The following is a 17,578-nucleotide window of genomic DNA, read 5'->3' as shown; positions in this document are numbered from 1 at the left end:
AGTCTCAAAAACCAGCAGCGTAGTTCATTACAAAAAACATTTATTTAAAATTTGAAAATACATCTTATCTGAAATAAGTAAAATACGCTTTTTTTCTTCAGTAAATGTTAACGGTTTAAGTGGGATCACATCAAAAGGGACGGTTTACTGAGACACAGCACCCTGTTTAATTTAAAGGTCTAATGTAAGTCAAATTCAGCACCACAGAGCGAGAGAAACATGTCAACGGCGTTCACAGTTATGTATCTTGTGCTTGGCATACTACGGAAAATAGTTGAAGGGCACAATAAGCCTTCATTTCAACCCAATTCCAGAAATGAAGGCAGCCTCAAGAGGGGTGTTGACAACTAGCACAACCATAGTACAAATAGTGGCAAAATGAGATGACAAAAGTGTAAACACGAGGTGAGGTATCATTAAAAAGCAAGCCCTCTATTATTTTTGGCACAATAAATAGACAACTTACAAGTGTAATATTAAATATGTTTTCTATTTTTAAAAAAATCCTGACGCAACACGACACCCAATCCATTACATGATTACATTAAAAGAGTTTGCCAATAAATAAGTACACTTTCTGTGTGCTGTGACTTGCATAGTGTGCAGTGCAGTGTCTCTGTTCACATGGCAGGCGTAGCAGCTCAAAACAGCTCAGTGGCCAGTCGGATGGAAGGGGCAGCCGGGGTCAGTAGACCCAGCTGACCGGGACCCACTGCGGCTCCACAAATAGTCTCTCTACCGCCTCCTGCAGCTGCTCGAAGGCCTTGTCCAGGTTGTCGTTGTAAATGGTCAAGTCGAAGAAGTGGCTGTAGGCGCGGCGGATCCTGGCGCTCTCCTCTACCGTTTTCTTTAAGTCGTTCTCCTGTGGTGACGTGGCAGGACATACCGAGGTTAAGGTTGAAAGGAAAAACTGACGTAGTTCCCCAAATATAAGACGGCAAAAGTATGGGTGCGTCTTAAAAAAAATAAATAAATGTCACACCATTCGAGTAAGATTGACCCGTCTGCCACATAAGCAGAAATGTGCATTTTTATATTGGCCGTATTCTTACTTACAATAATTACCGTGATGGGACAAGCTGAGGGTAGACGTCAGTTGGCTTTTAGCACCCAGTGCCTATTGTAGCTAACAGCAGCTTGTGTTAGGTGAGATTGTTAAAGCATTATTGTCAAGAAAAGAAGAGAGCAGACTGAACCAACGTCCGAGCCCATCCTTGTTCACATACAGATATATTACTAAAACAGAGAGGATCAAGTAAAAGGTTTGACGTCTCCAAAGGTATTCCATTTGACTCGTTTATTAACTCTTTTTGTGCCAAGTGTTATCAGAAAAGGAAACTTCTAGAGGGCCAGTATATTTACCATTTTCACTCATTTTTCAAGGCAAACAGAATATTGTGTGCTACGTTTATGTAAATATGGGTGGCATCATAGAACGATTGATTTACATTCCTTATTTTGAATTGCATGTAGGCAAAAGCGGTGTTGTATGTGTGGAAAGACTGCCATCCAACGGTCAGTTATCACTACAGTGCTCAATTGGCTTGTATTAGGTAAGCATTAGTCAAGGGTGTCAGCTACTCTCCATAAAAAAAAACGTATTTGATGATAATGAATTAGATATTGTGTGATTACTATTTTAAAAGATAAGAATTCTTGTCCATGGCACTGAAAGAGTTAATTGTGGTCATTTTGGCGTATACACAAACAATAATAAACTTGGTTGAACACGCAACTTCTTTTTTATTCATGTAAAAAAAAAAAAAAAACTTGAGCCCCATCACAAGGAAAAGGAAAAGCAACTGATTCGAATGTATTCAATGTTACACTGGCGAGGCGTTTGCGGACCGCTTACAATGTGGGAAATCTGAAACTTACTTAACCCGCAACAAATCTATAACTTACAGATAAGAACACAAAAAAATATGAAGAATTTACATGGAGAAGATTTATTTACATAGAAAATACTAAAATTTGACCCTCAAAATTAAGGATGCGTCCTATATTTGGGGAATTGCGGTATTAGGTCAACTGGACAAAGGATGAAATTGGTATCAAACCCACAGTAAGTAGTTTGGTCGTAAGCCCGGCATCCACCACAGCTTTGTGCATAGCTCTCAAGGTGTCCAGCTCAGGCGCGGCGATGAAGACCACGAAGGGCATGAACTCAGCCGTCTTCAGCACTTTCAAAGCCTGAGCGCAATTTCAACAAAAGTCATAAAACGCGACCGGTCCACGCGGCTCACAAGCGCTCACCTGCGGGTTGACGTCGAGGATGCAGGTGCGGCCGGCCGCCACCACTTGGTGGATGGAGTCGATCCTGGTACCGTAGAGGTTGCCGTCGTACTCGCCGTGCTCCAGGAAGCGGCTGTCCTTGATGTCCCGCTCCATCTGACTCCGGCTCACGAAACAGTAGTTCTGGCCGTCTCGCTCCTCTTCTCGGGGGCTGCGCGACGTGACTGAAGTCGAGCAACAACACTAATAAAACACCAACATTCTTCCTACGGTGAGCGTGAGCGGGTGCTTATTTTCAAGGAGCTTACTCAACTGCAACGAGCAGTAAAATACATTTAAAAAAAATACATGGATAAATAAGTAGATTAAAAAAAAAGAACATCATATATACATACACACATATATATACATACACACACACACACACACACACATATATATATATATATATATATATATATATATATATATATATATATATATATATATATATACACATACATACACACACATACACACAGTATATACACAGTACACACAATGAAAAATGTTTTCAGAACGTTTCAAAACATCCGCAATACATTATTTGTAGTGAATGATATTCCATATAAAGAATATTACTATATATGAATGGAATTATTTGTATTGAATGATATTCCATTAAAAGAATATTACTATATATATATATAAATGAAATTGTTCAGTGCACCATATGGCAAAAAATACTTATATTGTAATAACAATCATATTTTACAACGGTATAACTGTTTTCACTGAAGATGTACAAATAAAAATAGCAATTACTGTTCTAGTGAACTTTTGATGTTTATTTCAACAATTTATTGGTTTCTTCCAATTGAGTTTGTAAAGGATACTTTTAATAACAAAATATTCTTAATTGTAACTGCAAAAATATTTTTAGAAATATATATAAACCGCCTTTGCCATTTATAAACTTATGAGAAATACAGTACATTTGTTTTTGAGTATATACAAAAAATATGAAAAAACAACACAAATGCATTTTTTTTCTTAATACACCATTACTTAATTTACTAAGTTTTAATCAAAAAGTGTTAATAAAATAATTTTCAAATTATGTCATGTATTGAAAATGTTGCATCATGTATCACCAAGAATTTGAAACTATTGGAGTGGTTAAAGTGATGTCACACTGTTTTAGTCATGTTTACAGTAATGTGCAGTCGTGAAAATAAAAACCACAAATTTCAAATGAATACTGGTCAAGATGAAGGTTTAAGTCCAATTGTGACAAATAGGGGCCAGCAATTATTACTCAACACTTTTCAGAGATTGATAGAAGACTCAAAAGTCCACTACCAGTAGAACTTTAACTTTAACTTTCATCTGCACATTAGTAAAATTCTATTAAAAAAAAAATCACTGAGATATAAATTGCAAAGATATAAACCCCCGGATACGACTACAGTCATAAGATTTTCCTTGGCTAAGAGTCACTCACAGGGCACAGTGCTTCCATATCGCAGAGGATTCATGACGATGAGTCTGTTTTTCAGGCTCCGCCTCCCAACCCCCTGCGCGCCAATCAGAACCAACGTTTTCCTCTGAAAGGGCGGCATTTTGGCCACCTCCTCGTAAATCTGCAGCTCGTAACGGTCAAATTCTGAAATGATTTTTTTAAAAAAAACAGAAGCAATACGTGAGATTTCTTTCTCTTGTGCGAAGGGGCATGGAAGCGACTCTTAACACGCACCTGCGTTCTTTGCAGTGACATACATCATTTTTTTCTTCTTCTTTTTCACTTTGAGATTTCCGCAGAGCATCCCTGAACGGCACGCAAACGTCATTGTTGTGGTGCTGCTTGAATGCGACGGCTACCGCCACTCACCTTTAATTGACACATCCCAGTCCTTCCTCACAAACGCTTTCCTCTTCTCCTCTAAGATCTGACTGGGGATGAGACCGGTTGCTCCGCCCACAACATGGCATGCCTACAAGAGAAAAAGAGAGCACAATGCGCAATTGTACACTGAGTAGAAACTACGAATAAAGATGTAAACTCAACAAACACTTACTAGCATTTATCACATTACTTTTGTCCCTTTTTCAATTGGAAATCATCCTAACTCCTAACATACGCATTTATTTGGGGGAGTCTATCTCCCTTGCCGCCATTGCGCTACATAGGTCTGCAAGAAAGACGCATGTAGAAAACGGTGGTGCAAACATGGTTCCAGCGGATATTTTTGGTCAATTTACTTTTAAAGTCAACAAACCCTACTCGGTCGACTTTTTTCCCCATCACACTTTGAAAATACGAACACTGTAAAGATATTTTTGTAAATGTTGATTGAATGTGTCATTACAGATACGCTGTGAAGCATTTGGTGTTTTTGCTGTCTCACACACTGAAAAGTTAACGCCACTGATGAGCTTCATGCCTCGAATATCCTCTATCACACAGGTGGCGAACTCAAGGCCTAGGTCCATAACCGGTCCGCCACATCATTTTACGTGGCCTGCCAAGTGCTGATGATGACTTTGACTTTCTGGCTAAAATGCAAAATTGTCAAGTTGTCTTCGACTTTTGCATATTTTTAGCAGCCTCTGATTTTAACACGTGTAAATGTGTGATGAACATACTTCAAATTTGTTAGTCGTAATGGCCCTCAGACAAAAACTATAACTACAATTTGGCCCGTGGTACATCCCTGTTTGGACGGCGAATGCGGGGATGTCAAACATATGGCCCACAGGCCGGTAAACTACAATAATGAATTTTTTGATTAAATGAAAAACTTCAAATGTTTTATGGTTAATAATAATGTGAATGTTTTATTATCAATAGTGATGTTGTGCTTATTATTTTGGACAGTATCAAAAATTAATAATGAATCCGAAGTTGTTGTTTTAAAGTTATATAAATAATATATAACATGATTTTATTGGTCCGGCCCACTTGGGAATAGATATTGCTCCATGCGGCCTGCGAGCTAAAACGAGTTTGACACCCCTGCTCAAGACACTAACACACCTGCCACCAGTTGGGGTCCTCCTTGTTCACAACGTGAAGGATGTCTCCCTTTGAGAAGGCAAGACCCGCCTCTTTACAGGGAATCAAGTTGTCTGAGGCTGGGTTATAGTTGAAATGAGGCTTCAGATAAACCTGGTAAGAAATGACAAGTGTACCTCAATTAGAAGAAGAAAATTAAAGAATATGAAGAGTTCAATCCTGTCAATAGTTTTTTATAGACAACAACTCTTATTATTCTTATGATTTGGATTTGTAATTAGTTTCAAGTAATATTCAAAAAGATGAAATGCACCTATCACCCTTGGAAGAAGCGACTATCGCCGCAACAACAAAACACCACTGGAAGCAATTTTCTTTTCCAGCGGTTGAAAGCGGTTTCATTAGCCGATTAGTCAACTAACGTCAATTGATGCTTCCCCAGCAAGGTCACATGGTGATATAACCCTGCATGCCGGCCCTCAGTTGCTGTGCTGTTACTGTAAGCGGAAGGGAAGGCTCCATGTCCCAGATAGTCCGTGTGCGTGTTTTATTAATAGAAGCCCCTTGGGCTCGGTTGACAGCGGTTTGGCATTTTGAGATCACACAGGTCAGAAAACGCTTCCCTCATGCTAATCGTCAACCGGTAGATACATTGCAGAGTAATCCAGAGAGCTATTCACGAGGGGATTAGGACCGAGCCCTGCGGCCTACCGTGAAAACCATGAGTAACTGATGCGCCCATCTGAAACATGTATCTTGTGACGGCCACCTGTTTTCTGGGTTTGGTCATGTGATATTCGCAAGCTGAGCCCTGAGTACATGTAATGTCATTTTAGCAAGTGCTAAAATGTTAAGTGCTAAACTGTGATATGTATTATATTATAGTGTGTTATAGTATTAACTGTAATACAAAATAATATCAAAAAATAGTTAAAGGACCAATTATTAACTTTTTATTGCTGAAAATGGCTAATTGGGCAAGTGTTCTTTTCACTAAATACCATTATTTTATCTTATGAAACCCCGCTAGCTGAATGCTTATACACAACCCAAAACGCCATAGACAGGCTAACTAGCGTTCACATTGCAGCGTTATTACTCTTTGAAATTTGAACCAAAACAGAGCAACAACACCGGCAGACAGTGGAACAATGCTCTAACACAGATATCCTTTATTCTCAAACTCAACTTATAGTGTATTACGGCATGTAATTTGGAGCCTGAGGTACCGGGCTGGCCTATGAAGAGTGAAAATGCTATAATGATCGTCATAATTTTTTTTTTTATTAATCGGCCAATTAATCAGTATTTTTTTATTGCCAAAAATGGTCATTCTTGTAAAAAAAATAAATAAATAAAAAAAAATCCAATTTTTAATTAGTATGTTTGTTAAAAATATATTACATAGACGGCATTTTAAAAATAAAAGGGAATAATGAACAATAATAATGCTTTAATTAACAATTAAAAGCTCACAACTCAAGTCACAATTGTACTATTTTCCTAGGTAGGCTAAATTGAGTTATTAGTTTTAGTTAAATATTGACGGTTCTTTTTTGCTATTAACTGGGGAAATTCAAAATATGAACATTTATAAAGTGACTCGCGAATAGGTGGAGGATTACCGTAACACAATCTTCACGGCCTCACCTGCGGAAGGGCCGGTGAGTCCTTGTAGCTGGGCAGCACCTTGAGGGTGACGCTGCCACTGCAGTCCTTGAGCAGCTCCTGCAGCTGGTGCGGGTCGCCACCCACCTGGTGGCCGTTCACCTCGCGGATGATGTCGCCCGTGTGCAGCATACCCTGGCGGTCGATGGAGCTGTCGTGCAGGATTCGCGCGATCACCATTTCCCCGCGCTCCACGCGGAAGGTCACGCCCTGAAACAAGTGCTTTGTTATCGCCCCGCCGCACGTCATAAATTACGCAGTAGCTTTGCAGTCACGCTGGTCACGCAATTGGCGAATAAAAGCAGAGGTGTGACATACAGTGGATATAAAAAGTCCAAACACCTCTGTTCAAATACCAAGCTTTTGTCATATGAAATAGAGCATGGTGAATTCTTTCACGGTTTTATATTATTTATGGAATAATCACCAAAAGGTTCAGCTTGCATTCATCAAACCATGCTTTTTTTTCTACAGGTTTAAATACCAGCTGGCGTTGCTGCACAGCCTGGCTGTAACCCTGAAAGTGCTTTTACAAATGTGTCTTGTTTTATTTTAGCATTTCAACAGACTTGTTGGTTTGGTTTTTTTTGGATAAACACTGAACTTCACAGCCCATAGCTTATTTACCAGCGGTTCTCCAGCTTTCTTCTGGATGCCAATCATCCTGATGGCGTCGGCGGGCATGAGACAACTCGCCAAGGTGGCCGAGCAGTTCACAGCAGCATTTGGTATCTCATAGCGCTTCGCGGCCACTTGGTCATGAGCCTCTATCAAAGACTGCCAAAGACAAAAGTCAATAACAGAATCCTGGATTGTTGTAGAGGTATCAATCTTCTTCAATTTACAGTAATCCCACATTATTTACAGTGGACATTGACAATTGACAGAAAGAACTACTCTTCTAAATACAACGCACTTCAAATAGTGTTATTTTCACCAAGATGCCACCTGGTGCTCCCACCAATAACAGTGCAGAAGCACAAAACCAGCTAGTGTGTGGGATCTTCAGGTTTAGGTTAAAAAAAAAAAAAAAAATCCACAAAATAATGGATAATCAATTATTAGAATATTTCTTAGTTGCAGGCCTCATTGTCCCTGCTTTTTTTTTTTTGAGCAAAGAGGGAAAAATGTCTCGTCTAAGGCCATATCGTTTAGACTTACTAGAAAAAACAAAAACAAAAAAAACAAAACAAAAAAATCCATAAATAAAAGTTAAAATTAACACAAATTTGAGGAAACAATTCAAAAATCAAATAGAAAACAGATACAAAAATAGATGGATACGATTAAACAAAAATCAGTAAATAAAACCAAGGGAGGAGGCATTCAGGTAATCCCCAATTGTGGGAGTACTCGCGGGAGTACTTTCATAGGCATCCAAGTTAATGGTGGATGCTAACCACATGAACCCAAGGAAGACCTAGGACCACCCCCTCATTGGAATAACCTTCCATGCAGATATCGTCTTCAGCGGGAAATAAAATGAGAGCAGAGCGCTTGCATTTATTGATTTATATTATGTTGCTTTTTATATATTTATTTTCATTAACTTATTTTTCCTTTTTTATGTTCACTTTTGTTTACTTAGTTTTTTATTTTGGCAGTTGTGGTGTTCCACGTATTAGATCAGTGGTTCTCAACAAATGGGGGTACGAGTACCCCTGGGGGTACTTTAAGGAACTCCAGAGGGTACTCGAGATGTTAAATGAAACAAACTAACATGCAAAAACCCTTTTAAACTAATTATTGAATGAATTAAATGTTTCAGGAAAATCTAAGTACAAAAAACAAATGTTATGTTCGGTAAGTTATTCAATTTAATCATTGTAAAAACCCAGGTTCTCCACCATACTCACCCAACTTGTCACGTGCCACCTCTCGTTACCTGTCAAGTTCATGATTTATTTTTCCGAACACATCTCTACTATGATCCCAAAAGAGGAATTGAATATTTTTCTGTGGATAATTATTTATTCATAATTATTTCTTTTTGAGAACAGGTCTAACACTTTTTGTTGATTTTATGGACAAATATTTATTAATGATTAGGTTAATGATTTATTTTTGTGACATATCTCTACTGTAATTAAAAAAGGACATTTATGTTGAATATTTTTCAGTAAACAAATATTTATTTACAATTATTTCTTTTTGAGAACAGGTCTCACGCTTTATGTTGAATATTTTTCTTTGGAAAAACATTCACTTATAATTATTTCTTTTTGAAAACAAGTCTGACACATTTTGTATGAACAAATATTAATAATTAATTGGAAAAATATGTATTTATAAATATTTCTTTTTGAGAACAGGTGTAGCACTTTATGTTGATTTATTTTTGTGGTCAATTATTTCTTAATAATTCGTTTTTTCTTTTTGATAACAGATCTCTTCTATGATTCAAAAGAGGACACGGTGTTGAATATTTTTTTTTTTTGTGGACCAAAACAAATTAAGTTTGAAAGGTTCTAAAGCTGAATAAATCAGTCACTTAAAGCATGTTTAAATCTTTTTTTTGTTTGTTTGTTTTCTTATTCCAAAATACTTTGCACTAATTAAAGAGTTAAGGCTGAAAATATATTTCACAGCGGGTACTTCACTGAAAACCACTGTACTAGATCATGCGTAAATAGTAGAACCGACACAAGATTCTTATGTCTGACGCAACATGGACTTACAACAGCAAATACAACCGTCGAATTACAGATTCTTATAATACACAATATTAAACAGTTCTGTCGGATGTTTGTCATTAGGCACATCCCTCAAAAAAAAAAATCGCTCGGCAGGGAAAGGATTGCCTATTGGTGCACGACAAGACACTAATGATTTCCACCACATACTGTAGCTATCATTTATGTCCACGGAGAAACACAGCTATATAACAAGAGCAAAATTCTTACCCCAGCAGCAACCACGTCATTGGTCGCAGACTTCAAAGTGCATCAGCAACTCAGAACATTTCCTAAGCCTGTACGTGACAATGTGTCCCTCCCCTCCACCCCAAAAACCAGGCTTGCCATTGGTCCAAGGTAGAATACCCCCCCCCCCCATCCCACACCACAGCGAATACGTGTCGGGGGAAAGAAGCGAGGGACAACACAGAATCAAGAAGCGTGATGAGGAAAGAAGAAAGAGTGGCGGAGGAACCTTGAAGTGAGGGTCCTGAAGGATTTGTGTAAGCTCAACAGTGGCGGCATCTTTTTCAGTCAGCTTGTGGAGAGAGTCAAGGATCTCGGAGACCAGCTGAACGTTATCATCTCGCACCGCTTCTAACTTGACCTCCTCGAGGCGCTCGTGAGCCTGTCATTGCCAACACAGAATCAACACATTGTTGACAACAGCCCTTCTCAAACCTTTTACATCAGTTACCAATGGGGGAAAAAAAAAAAAACACTGACCGCTCCAAGTATCACCATAATGACTGACATTCTTACTCAATCCGAAAGACATATTTTGACAATTTTATTAAGAGTTCACACATTTAATCCCTTAATGTTTTAGGCAAATGAAGTGTTTGGCAAACACTTGGCTAAAGGGGTGTTTGTTGTTTGCCGAGTGTTTGGCTAAAGGAGAGTTTCAAAATGGCTAGTAAATTATGAAGAACTTAGTAATTAATTAAAACAGTCCAGGAGTAATCCATTACTTTAGTTACTAAAAGTACTAAAGTAATTGATTATATTCGGTACTAAAGTAACCCATTACTTCATGTACTTGAGTACTAAAGTACTAAAGTAACTGACCACATTGGTCAGTTAATTGATTACTTCAGTATTTTAAGTACTAAGGCATCCTAAAAGAATTGATGACTTGATAGTAATGGATTTTTTAAAAACATTTCATTACCTAGAGTAATTGAATACTTTGATACTCAATTCATTCATTGCAAGACATTTTTAGGTACTCTGTACGCCAAACACTGGATAACATTTGAAAAAGATGTTTTCAGTACCAGGGATTGAATGACTGGAATCTTAAAAAAATATAAAACTATGACTTTGGGATTTCATGAGTTCAAATAACAAGCCAAAATAAAACACTTGTGAGTAGAAGTTTTATGATACCTTCCAACGATAATGGCCAAAATAATTTATTCAGTCTTTTTGGAAAACACAAAAAAATTAACAATTTCCCAAATTGTCTAATTATTAAAAATCTATTCATATTCATACTTTTTCATGATCTGTTCAACTAACAACACAACGACAATAATAGAGTCATGAGGAGGTATTTTAAAAAAAAAACATAATAAAAATGATTTTCCCAATCTGTCAGCATCATAAACAACTGGTCCATACACATGCCTACAACCAAGCACATCTCGCATAGATAAGGATTTTACAATATACTGTATGATTTCTGCAGTGCATTTTTGCAAGTTTCATACAGCAAATTATACATTACATTTTCGTAAAACAATCTCCTGAAATAATTGTTTAGTTGTAAAGAAAACGACAAAGACCTAAAAGACTTGTCGTTATAACCAAAACAAGAGCAAAATCCTTCGAGTACACTTGAAGACACATTGATGCTGCACACTTGCTGGTCTACCAAGAATAAAATGTTACATAACAGAGGACGGTTTCCTTATGGTAACATGCTCCATTGTTCTATGAATAGCCTGACCGTGTGGCCTCAATCTGTAGCAGAAATTTGTTACTATGCTGTTGGACTCAATGACCTCAGTTAACACATCTATTTGAGCAGTGTATTTATGTAATGATCAGATTATGTGTAAACACTCAAGTTTGAACTTTAAACAGGTAATGAAATGCATATGAAGGTATGGAAAGATATTAAAAGATGTAGGATGGATGGGGATGAATGATTTTTTTTTTCCCGTGGGACGTGAAAATTTGTCACTTTTAAAACCGCAAACAATGTAATAAATTCCCTGAAAGATTTGCATTCCAAATGGATAACAATGATGTGACTGTTTTGTGGAATGAGTCGTTGAGAATAAATGGGAAATTTTTATGGAGGGAAAAAACATGTACAATTTTTATAGTGACCTACAAGGCATGCATTTTTGGAATATATTGAAAATGTAAATCAAGTGATTTATGTGGAAGTAGATGCATGCAAAATAATAGGAATAATATCGTGTGATTGCTAAACGCCAAATAACGAGAGAATTCTTATCTCATTCAATCCCAATGACATTTATAGTTTTTTTTTTCTTTTTCAAGAGTTAGGGTAAAAGAGGATTTGAAATGGTAATGAATGAGTTAAGAGATTGTTACGCTTCTTCTCAATCTTTTATTTGGTTAATTTTGGAAAAGTTTTAAATTGAAATACTGTTAGGGTTCACAGGTGTCAAACTCAAGGCCCCAGGGGCCAGATTGTCCCTCCACATTATTTTATGTGGCCCGCGAAATGCTGATTTCACTTCAAATTTCTGGCTAAAATACCCAACTTGCAAGTTTTCTTCAACTTTAAAACATTTTTGGGGGGAAAATAATACAACCAATTTTTTGGGTTTTGAACAGTTTTTACCGGCCTCTGATTTCAAAACTAGCAAAAGTATGTGTGGAAATTGAACATTTATTTGACTTCACAGTCCACTGACGGAAACCAGAACTGCAATGTGGGCCCCGATAAAAACGTGTGTGACACCCCTGCTGTAGCGCGTCATTTAAAGGGATTGAGTGAAAGATGAAGCCTTTCCACCGCATGATTTTTTCCCCAATCAAACAAATTGAACAAGGTTAGGTTTGTTTGGCCTTAGTGGAGGTCTGCGTTCTGCTGAGTGCCATCTTACTTTGGCACTACGCTTTGTTTTTTTGCCAGTCCATTTGCCCGAGAGGACTTAAAAACGGCATGACAGTCATGGACCTCCAGTGAATTTGTTCACCTTGCAGACCATGAAGTGAAATTATTTTATTTATTTAATATACTTATGTATTGAATTATTGCTAGTCTTTATTCCAAGTAATTGGGAACATATTTAGCGGCAATACCGGTATTCTTGAGGAGTGAAGAAGCGAAGATACTTCCTGTATCACGGCATGTTAAGGAGTAACTGAAGGGCAGCTTTTTCATACCTTGGCAAGGGAGCGGACGATGCGGCTCTCCATGATGCCACGGAGGAAGATGAGGTCAATGTCTTTGGCAAGCGAGCCTGTGGGCAGGTCTTTCAGATTGTCCAGAACCTGCTGCATGGCTTCAGAGGTGAAAACGAGCGCAACGTCAGGAACACGGCAAATGAAAACACGGTGAATAAAAGAACGGAATAATGTGAGGCGGGAAATCAATAGGCCAGTCACATTGCCTAATATACTCGCACGCAGACACACAGAGAAATTCTTACACCGGCAGATCTGCTAAAACATGGACAGGAAACTCTGCTATTGTATAAAAAGGCTTACAAAATGCAGGAACTAGTCAGTGGTTTCATAATAGTATTTGTACCAAATGGATTTCAACACATACAGTAAGGACAAATCCGAAATAGGTCAGTGGACAGCAAACAGTTTTCAAAGGAAACGAGCAGTTTACCTGAGCCTGACTTTGCATTGGCCACAGTCATGTTGTGTGCTTTTCACTTCTGGGGAAGCAAAACCCTCTCCGCAAAGTCAAATTCGGTCCAAAGGCCCGCCTACAGCGACCAGAGCAACTGCAGGGCTAAAGAGAAGACGGGAAAAAGACTTCATATCATGGATAACGTTGGACACCATGACAAATAAGCACAGATATTTACTGGCATGTATCACCACAGAAGAAAAGATGACAACTGAGGCTGTTACACTAACGCAGATGGGAGAACAAGGAGTGGTATAGGATGACAAATGATGACTGCGTTTCTTAAAAACTTTGCTCACACAAATACAAACTGACCACCAAGACCTCGGAGGAGGATGGACATACAGAGATATAAACTTGTCTACCGTAAAAAAAGAAATGAAGGTGAGAATAACCTTACCCAAAAACTGTTTTCAAATCATTTGCACGGCACTCCAACATGGAGTCCAGTCTTCTACACGCATCTGGAACCTTAAATCACACAAGAGGATTAATTGAAATTTAAACAAATCAACCATTTAATAAAATTGTCACTTATGGCTATAACTGAATTTACAATTGTCCAATTCTTTTGATTTCGGTCTAGCAAAAGGAATTACTCATGAATGAAACCAGATCAAAAATAAGGGATTTTACTTTCAAAACAATGAGCAAACCACAACATGAATCCATTTCAAAAAGGCGGGTCAATCCAATTTCTGTGATAGTTTAACTGTTGTGATAACAAATAAACAATCAATAGTTAGTTGGGAGAGTAATCTTGTGAGGGAAAATGATTTTGTAATACATTTATGCAAAACAAAGTTTTATCTGTTTACTTGATAATTGATGAAATAATCAAAAGAATAATTCATTTTGAAAATATTTGTAAGTGACAGCCCTAATCTCATACACAAAGATACAATTTTATGGATATTTATATCCATCTGATATCACTGAATAAAGTGGAACTTCAAAAAAAAAAAAACATCTAGAAATGCGCTTCTTAAATTGTACAAAGCTTTCAACTAATTGCCATGTGAAAAATCTGCCTAGTGAGGTTAAAATAGATAAATAAATAATAGAGGTGCAAAAAGTAATCAATTCAAATAAAAAAAAAATGAATTGATATGAAAGAAAGTGTGCTTAATTTTACAAATCTAAGTTGATAGTTTAAGCAAGTGTCCAATGTTGTTTACGTAGATGATGCTTTGCATCCAAATGTTGAATATAGTATGATCTAAATAAAAGACAAAAGTCAAACACTTCATGATGAAATGCAAATGTACGGCACTAAAACGTTAGTAACCTGAATTGGGATTGCTCATGACAGTTGCTGTCTTCCAAGCGTTTCTGGCTGCTATTTTAATACTCTACTAAACTATAAACGGCACGTCAATAAAAGTGACATGATCAGCCCTTGCGAATATGCAACAATAGTAAATATTCAGATTGAAAGTTTGACATTTTTCTTTTTGATTCCAGGAAGACTGAATGACGTCGCAGCGGACTGCAGGACATATATTACAAGCACGCAGAAGTGTCTGGAACTTGGCTTGCCCATTCCAAAGTAAAAGGAGATCTTTATAAATGGGAAGTTAAAAGGAACTGTATCAAGTGCTACACTACTTGACAGACGTGTGACCCCCTTTGGGGAAGCAATCTCTTTTAAGGAGCCCACGACCACACATACAATACGTATGAATGATTATTTTTTTTTCTAGTGGCTACACACTGCATGTAAATAACAACAACGCCATCTGAATAGAAATGAAGATGTTAATAGGCATGTCTTTTTATAATGTTGACAGTACGACAACAAATGTAGTCAGTGTAGCAAGCTAACAAATGTCCAAATCGTTTGTTGCTGTACTGTGACTACTACATTTTTCAGGTGTCTGTGTGTTACTTGTGTATTTAATTCTGATGTCCAGATCCAGATGATCATGTGATCTGAAATCTCGCCCAGTTACAAGATCTAAAGGATTTATATTTTCTATATATTTCATCCCTTTACATTACAATAATCCCAAAATTCATTAACAACTTCATAAGATATTTCCATAGAATTTTTAAGATGAAAAAAATAGATTCGGTACAGCCATTCATTATAAACATACAAATGAGACTCCTTGCTATAAAAGCACATATACTCATAAACACGTAGCCTAGAATAATATTTAAAAGCCTATTCTTGTTTTCAACCTATTACAACAATCTTAAGATCGTGATTAATCGAGATCTTAGCATCTCACAAGGCAGACAACTGGAACAGCAGCAAGCAACATGAAGGAATATCTGTCAGCGAGCATGTATTTGGAGAAAGCCAAATACTTTTAAGCTTTGTTCACACTGCAGGCCTTAATGCTCATTTTCAGGTCACTGGCATTTCCAAATAAATGCAACCTGTATGTGACCTGTGTGTGAATGCTATACAGCCCCAAACTGTCCTACAGCACATTGAGGACATGTGACGTCACACACAGGGTGCATGCTTAATGTTAGTGTATGTACAGAAGTACCACAATGGATGGACAAATGGAGTAACTGGCGAAGTTCAAATGCCAGAATATTTGCTCAATCTTATTCAGCGCCATAAATTTTGTCATGTCATGCCATGTTTTCTGCCAGCCTAAAAATATCATATCGCTCCTAAAACACCTCAGACCACTGGATAATTTTTCACTAGGTATTTTTATGAGCAAAAGATAGTCAGGCGTTTTCTGTCGTTAGTAGGGAAATTACTTAAAAATCTTAAAGCCTTATCATATATCTTAAAGTGGGGGTATAGCAGTTTAACAGACATGTAGTTGGATGCGAAAACGTTGTAAAATAGTAATATTTGAGCGTACTTATTACACAGAATGTTTTATTTGTTTGTTTTTATAATTATTATTTGATTGAACTCAAACATTTTCGCCACAATCTCAAGACGTAGGGACGCAAGTATCGGTGCTTCTCAGAAATAAAGTTGCTATTTGTGCATTTTAAACAAAAAAAAAGTATGTGCACTTCTGCTAAAGAGCAGTCTGTCAGTTAACAAAGGTATTGGTACTTCTGCTTATAAAAGCGGTCAGTTTTAGTACATCAGCCATGCCCGAAAATAGCGGACCAGCGCGTTAAAATCTATAGTTGGGTTTTTAAATAACGTTTAGTGGCGTGACATTAACTAAAGTCGCCGCTTTTCGTTGCTTGACGGTTTGACACTTTAAACCGAATGGACCCGTTGAGTGAAATACATACAATTATTGTCATCTTTTGCGTTAGCATTGGCTAATAATTTCCGCGAACGCGTTAGCGTTGGTAGCTTACACACGTGCGCGTTTAACGCCTTTATTCGTTGCTACTGGATTAAAAAAAAATTGTCGCAGTGGATGGGAATCCGACGCGCGTCTATGTCAATTACTGCAGGGCATGCATGTATAAATGCCATGAGTTTCCATCGATAAATTGTCCATCCGAAGGTACAATGCGTGCAAGAACTATGGAGCTAGCACGAGGTTGCTAACGTAAGTCGGGTGTAACGTGCATGTAAACGCATGATATTACCTGTTTCGTTCACTGGAGTTCAGTCACGCTTGCTGAAATAATTCTGCCAAATATGTCCATTACTGACGAGTTATTGCACAATAATTAACGTTGTTTTGATGCATATCGTGCGTGTCTGCTAGCCAGGCAGCCAGGATGCTGCTGCGCCCCCTTTTTTCACTTTCACTCAACTCACACAAAAGCTTCTCTGTGGATCACATCGAATGTCGTGCAAAGTTGTGGAAGAACACTTTCAAAATGCACAAAACACTGCTTGTTTGCTCTAAGCTCCACTATTGACGACATTATTTACAATAAAGCTTTCTGGGTGTTTTTTGTTGTTGTTTTTGCTGATTTTAACTGTAATACCTCTTCTAACTTACATATAGCATAGCATTCTCCAAAAGGGATGGGCAATTGCTTTTCCTCAGGGGCCAAATGAGAAGCACAACGTTTTAAAAAGCTTTAAAGTAGGTTTTATGGTCTTAATTCCATGCAACCCTGGAACAAAAATCAACGACAAACTACTTTACTGTATATGAACGTAAAACACTAAATATGAACACATTTGGGACCATAAAAGTAAACGGGACTGATGAAATATTGAGAAAATGTATGAAAAACCATAAAGCGTTTGACACTGTTAAGATG

At 37.6% G+C, this 17,578-nt stretch overlaps 1 protein-coding gene across 1 annotated transcript; it reads right to left on the bottom strand.

Annotated features, from left to right (window-relative positions):
• Positions 1-23: 23 nt before the first annotated feature.
• LOC148425429 (protein PALS2-like) lies at positions 24-17,099 on the bottom strand. The gene is made up of 14 exons (XM_088411922.1): positions 16,949-17,099; positions 13,821-13,891; positions 13,397-13,522; positions 12,943-13,061; positions 10,049-10,201; positions 7,526-7,675; positions 6,881-7,108; positions 5,252-5,383; positions 4,106-4,208; positions 3,971-4,042; positions 3,719-3,880; positions 2,257-2,459; positions 2,065-2,193; positions 24-862 (listed from the first exon to the last, which is right to left on the bottom strand). The coding sequence occupies exons 3-14, from the start codon at positions 13,425-13,427 to the stop codon at positions 686-688; spliced, it is 1,659 nt and encodes a 552-aa protein (XP_088268048.1). The 5' UTR covers positions 13,428-13,522; positions 13,821-13,891; positions 16,949-17,099; the 3' UTR covers positions 24-685.
• Positions 17,100-17,578: the final 479 nt, after the last annotated feature.

Source organism: Hippichthys cyanospilos, chromosome 3, assembly GCF_059441005.1.
Source record: "Hippichthys cyanospilos isolate Australia breed blue-spotted pipefish chromosome 3, RoL_Hcya_1.0, whole genome shotgun sequence".
In the NCBI taxonomy this organism is placed as follows: Eukaryota; Metazoa; Chordata; class Actinopteri; order Syngnathiformes; family Syngnathidae; genus Hippichthys; species Hippichthys cyanospilos.
The sequence above is the reverse complement of the archived record's forward strand: the minus strand, read 5'-3'. Positions and strand labels throughout refer to the sequence as shown.

Bases quoted from the DNA above. Each gene is read 5' to 3' on its own strand.
- LOC148425429 (XM_088411922.1), bottom strand. From the start codon at position 13,427: ATGACTGTGGCCAATGCAAAGTCAGGCTCAG. The intron at 7,109-7,525 runs GTAAATAAGCTA...CACTTGTTTCAG, and splicing joins AGAAAGCTGGAGAACCGCTG to GGCGTGACCTTCCGCGTGGA. The intron at 4,043-4,105 runs GTGAGTGGCGGT...CGTGCCGTTCAG, and splicing joins CTGGGATGTGTCAATTAAAG to GGATGCTCTGCGGAAATCTC.